At 34.3% G+C, this 14,212-nt stretch overlaps 1 protein-coding gene across 1 annotated transcript; it reads right to left on the bottom strand.

Moving 5' to 3' along the window:
- Positions 1–394: 394 nt before the first annotated feature.
- On the bottom strand, positions 395–1,123 carry LOC126008983 (protein mago nashi homolog). The gene has a single exon (XM_049773310.1). It carries the CDS (start codon positions 1,084–1,086, stop codon positions 640–642), a length of 447 nt encoding a protein of 148 aa, XP_049629267.1. The 5' UTR covers positions 1,087–1,123; the 3' UTR covers positions 395–639.
- Positions 1,124–14,212: the final 13,089 nt, after the last annotated feature.

Consider the following 14,212-nt stretch of genomic DNA (forward strand, 5'->3'; position numbering starts at 1 on the left):
CAATATGGTGGTTTGCCTGGGTTCGATCCTCAGCCACCCATATAGCTATTTCAGAGTGCATAGCCAGCCAGGAGTAACCCCTGAAAGTCACCAGGTGTGCCCTCCAAAAAATGCCAACTACTATAGAAAAGCATCAATAAGTGATTTTCTTCAGTGAATGATATTATTATGCAATATTTAACTTTTAAGAAATTCTTAAGATAAATTAATAAAATTTCCATGTGTCTTTTTTTTTTTTTGTCTTGTTTTGGAAGTCACATCTGACTTGTTTAAGGCTTACTCCTGACTGCTCAGGACTCATGCCTGGCAGAGCTTGGGGGACCATATGGGGTATCAGAGATTGTATCAAGTTGTTTGCATGTAAGGTTTATGCTGTATTATTGATGCAAACTAATTTTTTTTTCAGAAATGTATGTGCTTTATTGAAACAGAAGTTTAACAAAAACCAACTTATTTACAAAATAGCCCACTGGACCCAAATGAAGGTAACTGTAAAATCCACTTATGTATTTTCCCACTTGCAGTTTGCCTACAAAAAAGGCGTTTGTTTTACTTCCACAAAAATCTCACTACTGTAAGTAACAAATCCTTCCTTATCCATCCTTAAGTTAAATATAAAAACTTCCAAAATCATCCAGCTTAGATAGGTTTGATCTTGAAATGTAATCCAATAAGACTAAAAACTAAACATTTCAGGTCCTGTACCAAATAATAAAATACTCGAAGGCCTTCAGGATCCTTAGACTGGTTTACATCAATAAGAGAACCTATTTTTGATGTGGTAAAAGAAATATGTTCATCCCCAATTACAATTTCAAGCTCCTGTCGACCAACCCTATCAGGAGGAGGCCACAGAGCATCATCTTCTTTCGTAATTTCACTGTCATCAATAATTCTCTTCAGTTCTTCCATTACACTTTTGTGTACATAAGCCTCTTTTCTGATCATGACATCATTTTTATAATTGCTGTTGTTGGCATATCTAAGCTTTCCATCGGGCCGGAACTCGAACTCCAAAAACTCGTGTCCAAACTTGCCCTTGTGTCCCACGTAGTAGCGCAGGTAGAAATCACTGGCCATAGACATTTTGGCTCCGGGAAAAGCGCGCCGAAGGCCCAGCCAACGTGCGTCCGGCGCCGATGCAAACTAATTTTTGATACTTTTTAAATTACTAGTTATTTTATTGCTTGTTTTTGTGTGTGAACTCTTTGCACCTATATATTGTTGCAAGCATAGATACATGTAGATATAGATCTTGATGATACTAATAAATGTGCTTAAACATACATATGCTAATATATGATACATGACCCTTAACAAAATCCAAAACACACACAATATGTGCTTTGTCTTTGGCATCCCTTTCTCTAGTATCTGCCAATAAAGTAAATGTCTATGGCTTTCTGGGAGGTTGGTTCTTAATATCACCCATACAGGTTTGGTCCTGGTGGAATTCCTCCAAAGTTTGCAAACTAGACTTCAATTTAAAAACGTCTTCCGGGCACAGAGAGCAGATGAACAGCAAGTGCTCTGGGACTTTTTTTTGACAAGATTCTGGCAGGTGGAAAGCCCAAAAGCAAAGCAGGCATTTGGAAAAGCTATACAGGAACAAATAACTAACAAACCAGGGGATTGGGAAATAATATTTATTTCTCGTTATGTTTCCAATTTTTTTTGAATCTTGAGTCAGAAATGCTAGTGACTCCAAATAATTCAAATAAACTAATACTTTCTAAATCGAAGCAGTTGGAAAATCCAAATTTCTGTATTAAGATGAGTCAAGAGAAAAGAAGTAGTTAGCAAACTCACAGCTTCTTTCAGATTGAAATACCAACTATATTAATGTTGGCTCAAGTTGTTCTTGGATGCCTAAACAATTATCAGTGAGGGACTTTAACTTTAGTTTAGTGCAGATAATTTTATTTTTTTTTAGAATTAAATTTTTCTCCCTTTAATATCGACATTGGCAACTTTAAAATGCAGTTTCTGCATTTAAAAAGCAAAGAACTGTGGAGCTCGAAATTTGAATGTCTTTGTGCTAATTTAGAAAGATTGGAGAAACACAAATGTGAACTTCATTCACAGCACAAGTGGTCTGCTTTGAAAGACCTGGAGAAGGAAGATATGTTGACTTTTAACACCTGGTATAGTATTCCTGACTCATATAATTTTCAAGCATGAATCTTATCAAGAGTAAATTGAGAAATCGTCTCATCGATGAGAACCTGGAAACGTGCCCAAAATTAAAAACAACAACATACAAACCTGACTTTTCAAACTATCCAAGGAAATGCAAGGCCAATGTTCACATTAGTGTTTGTGACTTTGTCAGTCATTGTTAGGATGTAATTTTCTCTACATTGTAAGGCAAATTTTATGGAAATTAACATCAATAAATAATATTGTCCTCAAGTTTTTGTTTTATTAGTTGTGTTATTTGTATCCTCCCGACCTATGTGAATACTTGCATGCAGAATATTCTCAATAAAAACTTATTGAGACTGAAAACAGTTTACCATCCTATGTATTTTCGGTTTTAAAAATGTGGCTCTCGGAGCCAGAGAAATAGCATGGAGGTAAGGCGTTTGTCTCTCATGCAGAAGGTCGGTGGTCCGAATCTCGGTATCCCATATGGTCCCCTGAGCCTGCCAGGAGTGATTTCTGAGTATAGAGCCAGGAGTAACCCCTGAGCGCTGCCCCCCCCCCAAACAAAAACAAACAAAAAGAAAAAGGGAGAAGAAAGACTAGACAATTGAGCAAACAGACTGCAGTGCAGTTAAGTCGAGCCAAGTTGGGCTAACCCTGTGGTCGGCAACCTTTTTTTTTCAACTGAGCCAAATCTCGCCAAAACTACGATTGAAATTTATTTTGAGAGCCACATTTTTTTTTTTTTTTTGGTTTTTGGGTTTTTTGTTTGTTTGTTAGTGCAGATAATTTCTGTTGCCTTTTGATTAACTTTAACTGACTTTTATTTAAATGTACCATGGATAATGGATATAGTAGCCAGATGGTCACTGAGAAATGTTATTCTGATTTCTAGTTCCAATATTCCTCAACTCTTTAATCTCCTGCAATCTTCAGTACTATGCAACTAGAACTGAAATATGAGTTATGTTGATAAAGGTTGGGGGCTGCTTTGCCAATTTATAAATAAACAAGATAATTAGATAGTTTCACTCATTTAGTTCAAACTATTATTCTGAATAAGAAATTTTTTTCCCAGTGGACTTATCTGGTATCAATTTAATTATAAACATATTTATAAGAAGTTATAGAATTCTATATTAATAGCCAAAATAGCTCAGCATAAAAATGATATCTGCTCATTTTCTACTGTTCTTGGCACCTAAATCTCGTCATCCTGCCTTCAGTTACTTAAGATAAATCAAATAACCGGAAAGTCTTCTGTAGAATCCTTTAAGGAGACTAATATCATGACTGTTAAGTGTCAGAATAATTTTGTTGCCAGTCCTGATGGCTCTTTGTTCTTTTGTAGACCTGTGGACAGTTGGAAAAATTGAATAGGTTTATACACAAAAATCATCATAGCTCTTCTTTTCTAACTAGTCACTTAGGAGCCTTAAAGTAATGTAATCTTCAAAGATAAAATAAATAATCTTAATTATAAAATTATAATTAATAAAAATTAAAAGGATGTTCTTTGAAAAATATCTTTCATGTATCATATTCCTATGTATTGAAGATATGGAAATTTGTTACAAAACTTTCATATATTGCACATTGAAAATAACATGACTGTTTTTGTGAAATGTATCATCTACACAATTTTATTATTAGTTAATTTTATGTATAGTAAAATTGATCAGTATACTCAAATATAACTTTTAAGTTAAATTAAAGACAATATTGAAGGTTTAATGAATCACATTTTTTTGGGGTCACACCTGGCAGCGCTCAGGAGTTACTCCAGGTTCTAGGCTCAGAAATTGCTCCTGGCAGGCTCGGGGACCATATCGGATCCCAGGATTCGAACCACCATCCTTCTGCATGCAAGGCAAATGCCCTACCTCTATGCTATCTCTCTGGCCCCAGTTGATTTTTTTTGTTTGAATCACATTTTTAAATATAAAATATATTACATAGTTGATATAGTTGCTTATGATATATTTGTTTCTAGGTAAATGAGAGTGAAATTATTTTAAATAAAGAAAAGAAAGAAAAAGTATGGAGCAAGAAGATTTGTTAAAATTATTGTACCTTGCCTAGAGATATGTCTTTGTCAGAGGTTTAGTAAGCTCTTGTTCTTTTTGAACAGTTGATTGCCTTTTTTGTTTCTGAGTTTTTGGTAGCTTCAAGTAAATATTGATTGTCTCAATTGGTGTTTTTCTTAAAGAATACCGGTAATAAAAATATGGATGGCCATAAAGCCCTGGAATTATAAGCACTGTTTCTGATACTGAGGCATTTGTAGGAAATGGTTTCAGCTTCCAGGAATTCAAAAATATGGGTTGGTATGAGGAGGATGTCCACATTTCAAAAAAGTCATGTTAGCCCAAACACCAGCATACTGGGGTTTTGGTTAGATTGGTTTCTTTATGAGAGCCATAGATTACTGGTGAAGCTGGGCCATTGCCGAGTGGCAAAAGTGGTGATGCCTGCAGCAAGTCTGGCTTCATTGGTTGGATACTTGGCCTAATCTCTTTTTCCAGTATTCCCAGGTTTTAGCTGTGTGGCTTGTGTACATATAATTTCTCACATATTGGTTTACTTCTCTTTTGATAACAGAGTAAGTCTATGGAGCAAGCAAAATGCAAACATGGTGACTTTGAATCACCTGATAAAATACTTTTTATTTAATGAAATTAAATATATGTCACAATTTGATAAATCCAATTTACTGTGTGTGATATGCTTTGATAAGAAAATGAGTCATTTCTTTTCTCAATGGGTTCCTGTTAGAGAAGGTTCCTATAGAGATGCATGTATAGACCTCTTTTATAAAGTCTTGCTGATAATGAGGATGTTTGTCTTTTTTTTTGTCTCTGTTTGATTGTGAGTTCTTTGAATATAGAGTTTGGACTTACTCAAGACAAATTAAACACTGGCTTGCACAGTGTTTGACCTCAGGAGAGTGAGAGAGAAAAAACAGAGGGAAGGAAAAAAGGAAAGAAACAAAGATGAAAGGAAGGAAGGAAGGAAGGAAGAAAGAGAAGAAAGAAAGAAAGAAAGAAAGAAAGAAGAAGAAAGAAAGAAGAAGAAAGAAAGAAGAAAGAAGAGAAGAAGAAAGAAAGAAAGAAAGAAAGAAAGAAAGAAAGAAAGAAAGAGAAGAAAGAGAAGAAAGAAAGAGAAAGAAAGAAAGAAAGAAAGAAAGAAAGAAAGAAAGAAAGAAAGAAAGAAAAGAAAGAAAGAAAGAACAGAAATTGGAAGATGAAGAAGTAGAAAAAACAGAAGACAAGGAGAAAGAAGAGAAAAGGAAGAAGAATGGAAGGAAGGAAGGTAAGTAGGAAAAGAGAAAGAAGTAATGAGTGTGAACTATACATATGTTCTCAAAGTTCATTGGCATCAAGATCTTTATGTCTAAAATGTTACTAAGATGAATTGTGTTGTAATGAGGTATGTGAAGATTTATAATATATTGCATAAATTTAGAATATTCTCATTTAAATCTAATAAGTACAATAATGTAATAATAGAATTGTATATTATTAATATGTAAAATTAACTAATACATAACCTTTAGCAAGAATGTCAGCTCTGCTTATTTAACATCAAGTTTGACTAATATTTATTAAGACATTTAGCTATGCAAACTGGCAGAAATTTGATTTTTTTCTGGTATTTGAATTATATTTTTATTTTGCCTAATATCAATACTTCAAATGAGTCATTCCTTATATCATCTTTAAGGGAGTAAAAGATTGAATGCTAAATGACACTTAGAATATAATATAATTTGAAGTGTGAAATTTTGTAATATTAACTTTAAAATGTGCTGTTTGATAAAGTATTGGGAAGAGTGAGTGGTGAAAAAATAACATGCACACATATTAAAACAATGGAAAGATAATTCATTGTCAATTCTGATTTGCCATTCCAAGACCTTTCAAGGAATAATAACTATTGCTTTTGTTTAACTTGAGGGGTAAATGCCACGTGACCTTTAATGGTCATGGCTGAACAATAATAATTCCTTGTCAATTCATATTTGCCATTTCAAGACCTCTCATGAAGTAATAACTATTGCCTATGTTTAACTTGAAGGGTAAATGTCACATGACCTTTAATGGTCCTCGTTGAACAATAATAATATCAGAATATAGAGATGTGAATATATTAGGTGCAAGAATTATTGCTGGGTTCTATATCAGCAGTTCCAAGTAGGTGTAATTTACCATATAGATCTTCGTAAAACTGGCTCACTTTGGTCACTCAATTTAAACATCATGTCCTCAGAGATGCTGACAGATCATTCAAATTAATATTATCCCCTGAGGAGTTTTTTCTCCATTCAATCACTGCTTTTTATTGCATTATGTAATTTTTTCTGCTTAAAATATGTTCACTCATATTTTGCATCTTACTATTGATTCTAGAATGTATCCATATTGGGAGAGAAATTTGACTATATGGGTTGCACTGTGGGAATATGCAGTGGGAAATTAATGCAATTTTGTAATAAAACTAATAGACCCCTAGTATTATCTATAAAGAAGTAGAATTTAAAGCAAAGAAGAGATTTTCCTCTGGATCACAAAGATAGCCACCCACACAGCTAGTAATAGAGCCAGATTTTTAGACACATAGCTCCATTTTCTGCTTACTACATTCATTTATATAACCATAAATGGATATGCTTTATCCTGTCTAAGTTAGCATAAAATATAAAACGTATTCATACATTTTACAGTTTCTCCATTTTCTTCTCAGCAGTGTATTCTCTAGTACTATTTTTCTTTAAAGTATCAGCACAACCAAGAGGAAAAAAAAAAAGAAGGTGGGGTAACACCAAACCCTGCCACTCCAGCACTTTTTCTGGTTTTGTTTTGTTTTGTTTGTTTGTTTGTTTTTTATATTATTTTCCTTCTTTTTTTTCTTACACTTTTTTCTTTCTTTTTCAGTCTTGTGGATACTATTCAGTGATTTTTTTCCTTTTTTTTTTTTTTTTTAGCAGTTGGCACCAAATTTTTTCTTCTCTTTTCCTTAACCTTTTTATCTCCAACAGAATAGCATAACTTGAATCATTCAGCCTCATAAATTGAGGGGGGGAAGGATGATACCAGGACCAGTCATATGAACATGTAGTGTAAAAAAATAATGACCAAACTGGAACACCAAACAGAATAGACACCCAACCTACAATAAGCTGTAAAGTGGAGACCAGTTACACTAATATTCTGGGAAGAGGGAATGGGTAAAGGAGGGAGATATGGGAGACATGCTGGGAACAGGAGTGGAGGGAGGACAACATTGGTGGTGGGAATGTCCTTCATTTATTGTCACTATGTATCATAAATAATTTTGTGTAATGAACTTCAGTCACAATAAAAATTATAAAAGAATAAATAAAATAAAATTAAGGGGGAAAAGTATCAGCACTATTTTTCACTGGAATCTGATTCAACTCTTTTTTGTTTTGTTTTGTTTTGTTTTTATATAAGAACTAACACTTGGGGCCAGAGTGATAGCACAGAAAGTAGGGAATTTGCCTTGCATGGGGCCAACCCAGGTTTGAATTCTGGCATTTCATTTGGTCCCCTTACACTGCCAGGAGTTTTTTTTCTGAGCACAGAGCCAGGAGTAACACCTACATCCAGCAGGATGTGGTCTAGAAACCAAAATAAAAATAAAAAAAAAACAAACCCAAAACCCCAAGTGCTGCGAGGCTTGGCAGGCCTCCAGCCATTCCCTTATTTCCCCCTGGACTCTAGGCCTGGCCTGAGTGCCACCTCGGGTGGCCTGCTGTGGGTTTCGGGGGGACTCTATTAGGGGTCTCCAGGCTTCCCCCACTCCCTCCTCTAGGGAGGAGTAGTACAGGAAGGGGCCGGGCAGATAGCTGGCTTCTGGTGTTTTGATCCTGGAGGCTTGCTCTTCCCAGGTATGGGGTTAGGGGACACCCTATACCGGAGGCATTTTCCCTAGCTTGGGGGGTGCTGCGAGGCTTGGAAGGCCTCCAGCTGTTTCCCTATTTCCGCCCCTACTCCAGACCTTCCCTGGTTGCTGGCCCAGGTGGACTCTATCGTGGTCCTCAGGCTTTCCCCCTTTCTCTCCCAACACTAAGGGGGTATACATGGGGTGGATGGCGAGCCGATGCAACACTGGTGTATGTCGGGACATGACGTCGTGACAACCACTGGTATTTTTTTTCTCTCCTTGGTCTCCATTTCAAAAACAGCGTGTACCATATTTATTTGAAATAAAAATGGGAGGATGGACTCTCAGTTTGGGAAGAGACCAGTTCAGGTAGGGTACCATATATTTTCAAAATAAAAATGAGAGGATGTCCTCTCAGGCTGGGAAACACGTTCTTATCTTATAGAGATGGGAACACACAAATTTTCTTAAACGGTGACAATTGTGTCCACTGTCTTAAGTTAGATTGTTTATTTTCCCCACTTTTAATCTTTTTTTCTCTTTGTGAACTGTTTAATAAGGAATTTTGGTGAAAGAGTCCCTCAGCTTAATGCTTATGTTTGAACTAGGATTGTTGGACTTGTTCTGGCGGTCCCCTTATGCGCTGATAACGCTAGTTGGCATTATTCCTTGTTTGCATGGGCACATTAAAATAGAAAATACTATACATACAAATAAGTTCTTATCTAATAGAGATAGGAACACACAAAACTTGTAGTGCAATGGAACCTTACACCCTGAACATTGACATGATGACCTGGAACAGGCTGCAAAGGTTTGGGCATTTTCCAGTCACCCCTGAACCAGGGAAGCCATCTATGAAACATCCAAAGTTGTCTATGACATCACCTGGAAGCAATCCTCTACCAGGGAAGACCCTACTGCTGCTCTGACATAGATTTACTCAAAAGAGTCTTCCCTTAACACTGAGAAGATTTAAACAACAACAACAACAACGCCCTGCATACTGGACAGGGCTTTCTCCTGTGCCCTTCAATTGGGAGTTGAAATTAGACGCCACTCTGCACCATCCTGACTTCAATGTAGGATATACAGATTCCAGGATCTTCAGTACAGAAACATGATACTAACATCAGAGACTGTGAAAAATATAACTGTATGGGCACTACAGACAATGACTGGAATTGGACAAACTAGTTTGCCTGGAGCCTAGAAATGGTCTTATGTCAGGAAACTTCAGGGGTAGCGTCTCCGTGTACTTAGGCCAAAGTTTTTCCTTTCCATGACTCCCATACTTTGGTGGGCCCATACAAACGATAATTGTCATTCTAACATTGTTTTTACAGTGCTCCTTTGACTCTAAACCTTTAAGAAACCACTAGTAAAAATATCTGGAACGGCATATATGCTTTTAGTTACACTAGCATTCTGGGGGATAAAGGAGGGAGATAAGGGATATATGCTTGGGAACAGGGATGAAGGGAGGACAACACTGGTGGTGGAAAGGCCCTCATTTATTGTCACTGTGTACCTTAAATATCACTGTGTAAGATTTGTGAAAAAAATAATGCCTCTAATAATGTAAGCCATTACGATAAAAAATTGTGTTTTAATCAGAAATCTTCTTTGACTTACATGTATTATTATATTATATGTTATGTTACTATATTATGCTATCTTAGTTCACCTCAGTATGTTAATCAATTTTGTCTCTTGAATAAATTCTTACAATAAAAAAAACAAAAAAAACAACCAAAAAACTAACATTTTATATGTTCATTCATAAATACACTGTTGCTTTTTTAAACACGCATTTTAAGCAAAATTTAATTATGTACATTTACAACTGTATATTAATTGTTTTAAATAAGTTCCTTTGAATCTGAGGAGGAAATTTAAGTTGTCATTGGTTAATAGGGCCATCAATAATTTCTATTTGGAAAATGATATAAGATATATACAAATATTATATGTGATTAAAAGGAAATAATTTATGAATTCTGACTTGAAGGAAATCTCACCTCCTTTAAAAGACCTTAGAAAGGTAATGATAAAAATGGGGATAAGGAAATAAGAATACAAGAATTTTCAGGGTGATGAAGCAATTCTATGTAATTTTGCAATAAAGAATACACATCAATATATAATTCTCAAAACCCATATAATTTTACAATACAGATAAATGCTCTACACTGTAAACTTTAATGAAAAATTGTATAGCACTTATGGAATTCTATAAACTTATAATTAAATAAAAATTTATGCTGATACAAGATATATGTATAGTAGAAATTAAGGTAATATTTAGGAAATACATAGAAAATATTTTGACATTTTATTAAAATTTTCTCTAAGTCTACCACTTAAAAATATTAATCTAGGAGCTAAAAAATTGGTGAATGAGATCAGAGGACCTTTCGGATAGAAGCAAATAAAATAATGAATTTTAACAGAATAATAATATTTAAGTACCTTCTTGATACTGAATTCTGTGCCAGCCACTGGGATTCTAAAATTAAAACACAATATTTCTTGTCATAGAGCTTTCAGGGACTAAAGGGATAGTTAGTTCACAGGGTTCTTACATCCAATATTATTCTCTATGCCCTACCAGGATTGAGCCCTGGTTGCAGACACTGTAGAAACCATGAACACTACCAGGTAAGGACCAATAAAAAAACTTTTCAGTTCAGTGAAAGCATAGAACTATAAAAATAGGGCCAATTAAAGTATGGTATTTAGGTCGAAAGGTACCAAAAACCACAATGGGCAGTTCTAATGGTTGAGGAGTGAAGTTTCTGGAAATCTTCTCAGAGGAGTAGTTTGTAGACAAGTCTTTATTACTATATTTTAAAGGTGATATGAGATTAAACTTAAAGAAATGATGGTTAATATATATGGTTAATATAAATTATTAATACATGGTATTAATATATAACATAGCATATTATTAATTATATATTTATTATACTATACATAATGATGTGATATATAATTATAATATATATTATATTCTACATATATACATGTATATATTATATAATTATATTATAAATTATACATTAAATGTATGTTAATATAATTAATATATAAATATAATAATTATAAAATTAATATGAATAATTATAAAATTAATAAACTTAAGCTGTTTTAAGGCTGAGGCTATTAAATAGAAGATGTCAGTGGCTTAAAGAGTCATAGTGAAATCGAAAAAAGTGGAGTTTAGTATGAGGAGCTGTAGAAAGATACTGACTCTAGCCAAAATGATTTTATACCCAACCCTAAATACACTCTTCTGAGGCCTATTAAAAGTGAACCCCGAACACCATTGGGTAGAGCAAAAAAAAAAAATGCTGATTATGGATTCAGAAATTTGAGTTTAAGAGTTACAAGTGTGTTAATTTAGGACAAACATCTGTAAAACTTTATGTTTATTTTATCTGGTATTCAAGTTGAATTCTTTACAAATTTTATCTTAGGATCACATTATATTTTAAATTTATGACTATTATTACTATAAACTCTTACCTGAACTTTTATTATGGTAATTCAGTTGCTCTACCGATTCATAAGGCCAGCTAGAGACTCCAGAAAGAGAAGTTGACAGGGAGTATAAATAAATTTTTCTGACATTTAAGAGATTAGAGATATTGAGCACCAATTATATTATAAATAGTAGCATAGGGTCATGTATGAAAAAAAACTAATGAACTATAGATCTAAGTTCTGGACAAATAAGAAAACATTCTTTAATTAAAAAGAAACAAAAACCAAACAAAGTAAAATTAAGAAGTAGGAAATACATGCAATCTATGGGCATTGAGTCATTTATGAGGTTATTATTATTATTATTATTATTATTATTATTATCAAAATTGTCTTTGTTTTTAATTTGCTTGTTTAAAAACAAGCAAACCATTTCTTTCAAAAATCATCAAAATTAATGGAAGTAGTCAGAGCCATCCCAGGTTATGAAAGAATAAGAATGGGTGACTTTCTGCAGATACTGAATATCAGGATAAGATCTGGCTTTCCATTCAAGCAAGGACATAGAGGGACATATTTTTTTTGGAATTTATTCTTGGTCAAAATATAACTCTTAGAGTAATGGAAGAAAACCCTTTACATAGATGTGTGAGATGGTGAAACCATAACAGACTATAGGGTCTAGTTCACTGGATGAAAGGAATGGGAACTGGTAGTATTACTTTTCTGGCACAAGACTTTATAGAGACTCAGAGGGGTATAAGATGAATGATATCGTACTTGGTCATCATTCTCTCCAACTGGGCCAGGAGTGTAGCTTAGATTCATCACGCTCGCCTTGCACATGTGAAATTTTAATTTGGACTATCCCATGCCCATACCTAAAGTAAAAAAAAAAATAAATAAATAAATAAAGGAAAAAAAATCATAGTTATTCCAGGTATAAAAAAGTTTGCTGCATTTTTTGGAGATCTGTGCTAATGCTTTTTGTCAGACAATTTAGTAATGTATGGTTAGTTGTTAAAAATGTTCACTCACAGATGAAGTCTCTGATTGTGGATTGTCTGGAAAGGGGCAAAAAATTACTAGGAATACTCCTCAGGATTCACAATATTCATGAGGTATAATCAGTGAAATGGTACATAGGAGGGATGCGGTAATAAAAGTCAAGACATTAGCATAGGTCGACCAGGGAGAGAAGGCTATGAGAAATAGGTCAGTTACAAGTGTCAAGATTAAGGGCCAGACAAACACAGTTAAAAAAAAAAAAAAAAAAAAGACAGTAACTACCAAACAAAAACAAAAAAAAAGCACTCAGCAACAAAAAGAAACAAATAACCAAATAATAACCACAAGAGTGAAAAAGAAATAAAAGAAAGGACAAAAAAAAAAAAAGAAGGAAAAGGAGAAAAATAAAAATAAAGAAATAAATAATAAAAAAACAAAAAGACAAAAAACAAAGGGAGGAGTTCTGGTGTGTCAAGGTTTTGTGCCCCCCCCCTTTTTTTTTTGCATAGGAAGTTTGGGGAAGAAAGAAAGGGAATTCCCTTGGTTTAAGGGATTCAGGGTTTTCTTCTTTTTTTTCCTTTCCTTTTTTTTTTTTTGTCTTCTTCAGAGCAGAACCACACAACTTGAATCATTTTGTTCTGCCTGATGAATTGAGGGGGAAAATAAAAACGAACAGGACCAAACAGCCATACGAAAATTTAGTGGAAATAAAAATGATCAGATTTAAACACCAAACCCAAAGTCAACAACAGAATTGATATCCCATCTACAACAAGCTTTACACATAGGAAACAGTTGAACTAGCACTCTAGGGGGCAAAGGAGGGAGATATGGGACACATGCTGGGAAAAGGGGCGGAGAGAGGACAATGCTGGTGGTGGGAATAGCCCTGATCAATTGCCACTATGTACCTCAAATATTACTGTGAAAGATTTGTTATTCACTTTTGATCACAATAAAAATTATTTAGGAAAAGCAAAAGATTAAGGGCCAGAGAGATAAACAATGGGTAGGGCCCTTGCCTTGCCACAACCTCCTGTTTTAAGAGTCATTCATAAGTGCAGACCCAGAAGTAACAAAGCATTGCTTTGTGTGACCCTCTAGCCCTCTCCCCTCCCAAAAATAAGGAAGTTAGAGGTAATTTCAGAATGCTATGCAATTAGAGACTCTTCTAAGATTTTTTGACTAAAGATAAGTGAATTATTTTTAGAAAGAAACACATTTTAAGTTTACATTAAAGAAGTAGAAGTCTAGTTTTGAACTGTCTAATGATATAGTCATTATTTTCACATTGTCATGTGAAGTATTTATTTATAGACACTGAACTGGACTAAAAACTTGTCATAGCATAAATAAACCCCAAAAATGTGTTTCTTACACTTAATCACTTCTGGGGGTGTTTGGAATGTTTTCAAAATTATTTTTGGCTCCAGAAGTAAAATTTTCTTCTTTCTAAAAATATTTTATTAAAATAGCGTGAATCAAAGAAATGACTAGTTATAGAAAGAGTAAAATATTAGTTAGTATACTCCTTAATAAATATCAGATTAGGGGACATTGAGGTAGCACAGAAGTAAGGCACTTTCTTTGCATGAAGCCAACATCAAATCTAGCCCTGGCATAGGGTCTCCCAAGCAACACCATGACCACTGAGCAGAGACCAAAG

This window comes from Suncus etruscus, chromosome 5, assembly GCF_024139225.1.
Source record: "Suncus etruscus isolate mSunEtr1 chromosome 5, mSunEtr1.pri.cur, whole genome shotgun sequence".
Classification (NCBI taxonomy): domain Eukaryota; kingdom Metazoa; phylum Chordata; class Mammalia; order Eulipotyphla; family Soricidae; genus Suncus; species Suncus etruscus.

Excerpts from the sequence above, each read along its gene's own strand:
- LOC126008983 (XM_049773310.1), bottom strand. The coding sequence starts at position 1,086 with ATGTCTATGGCCAGTGATTTCTACCTGCGCTACTACGTGGGACACAAG.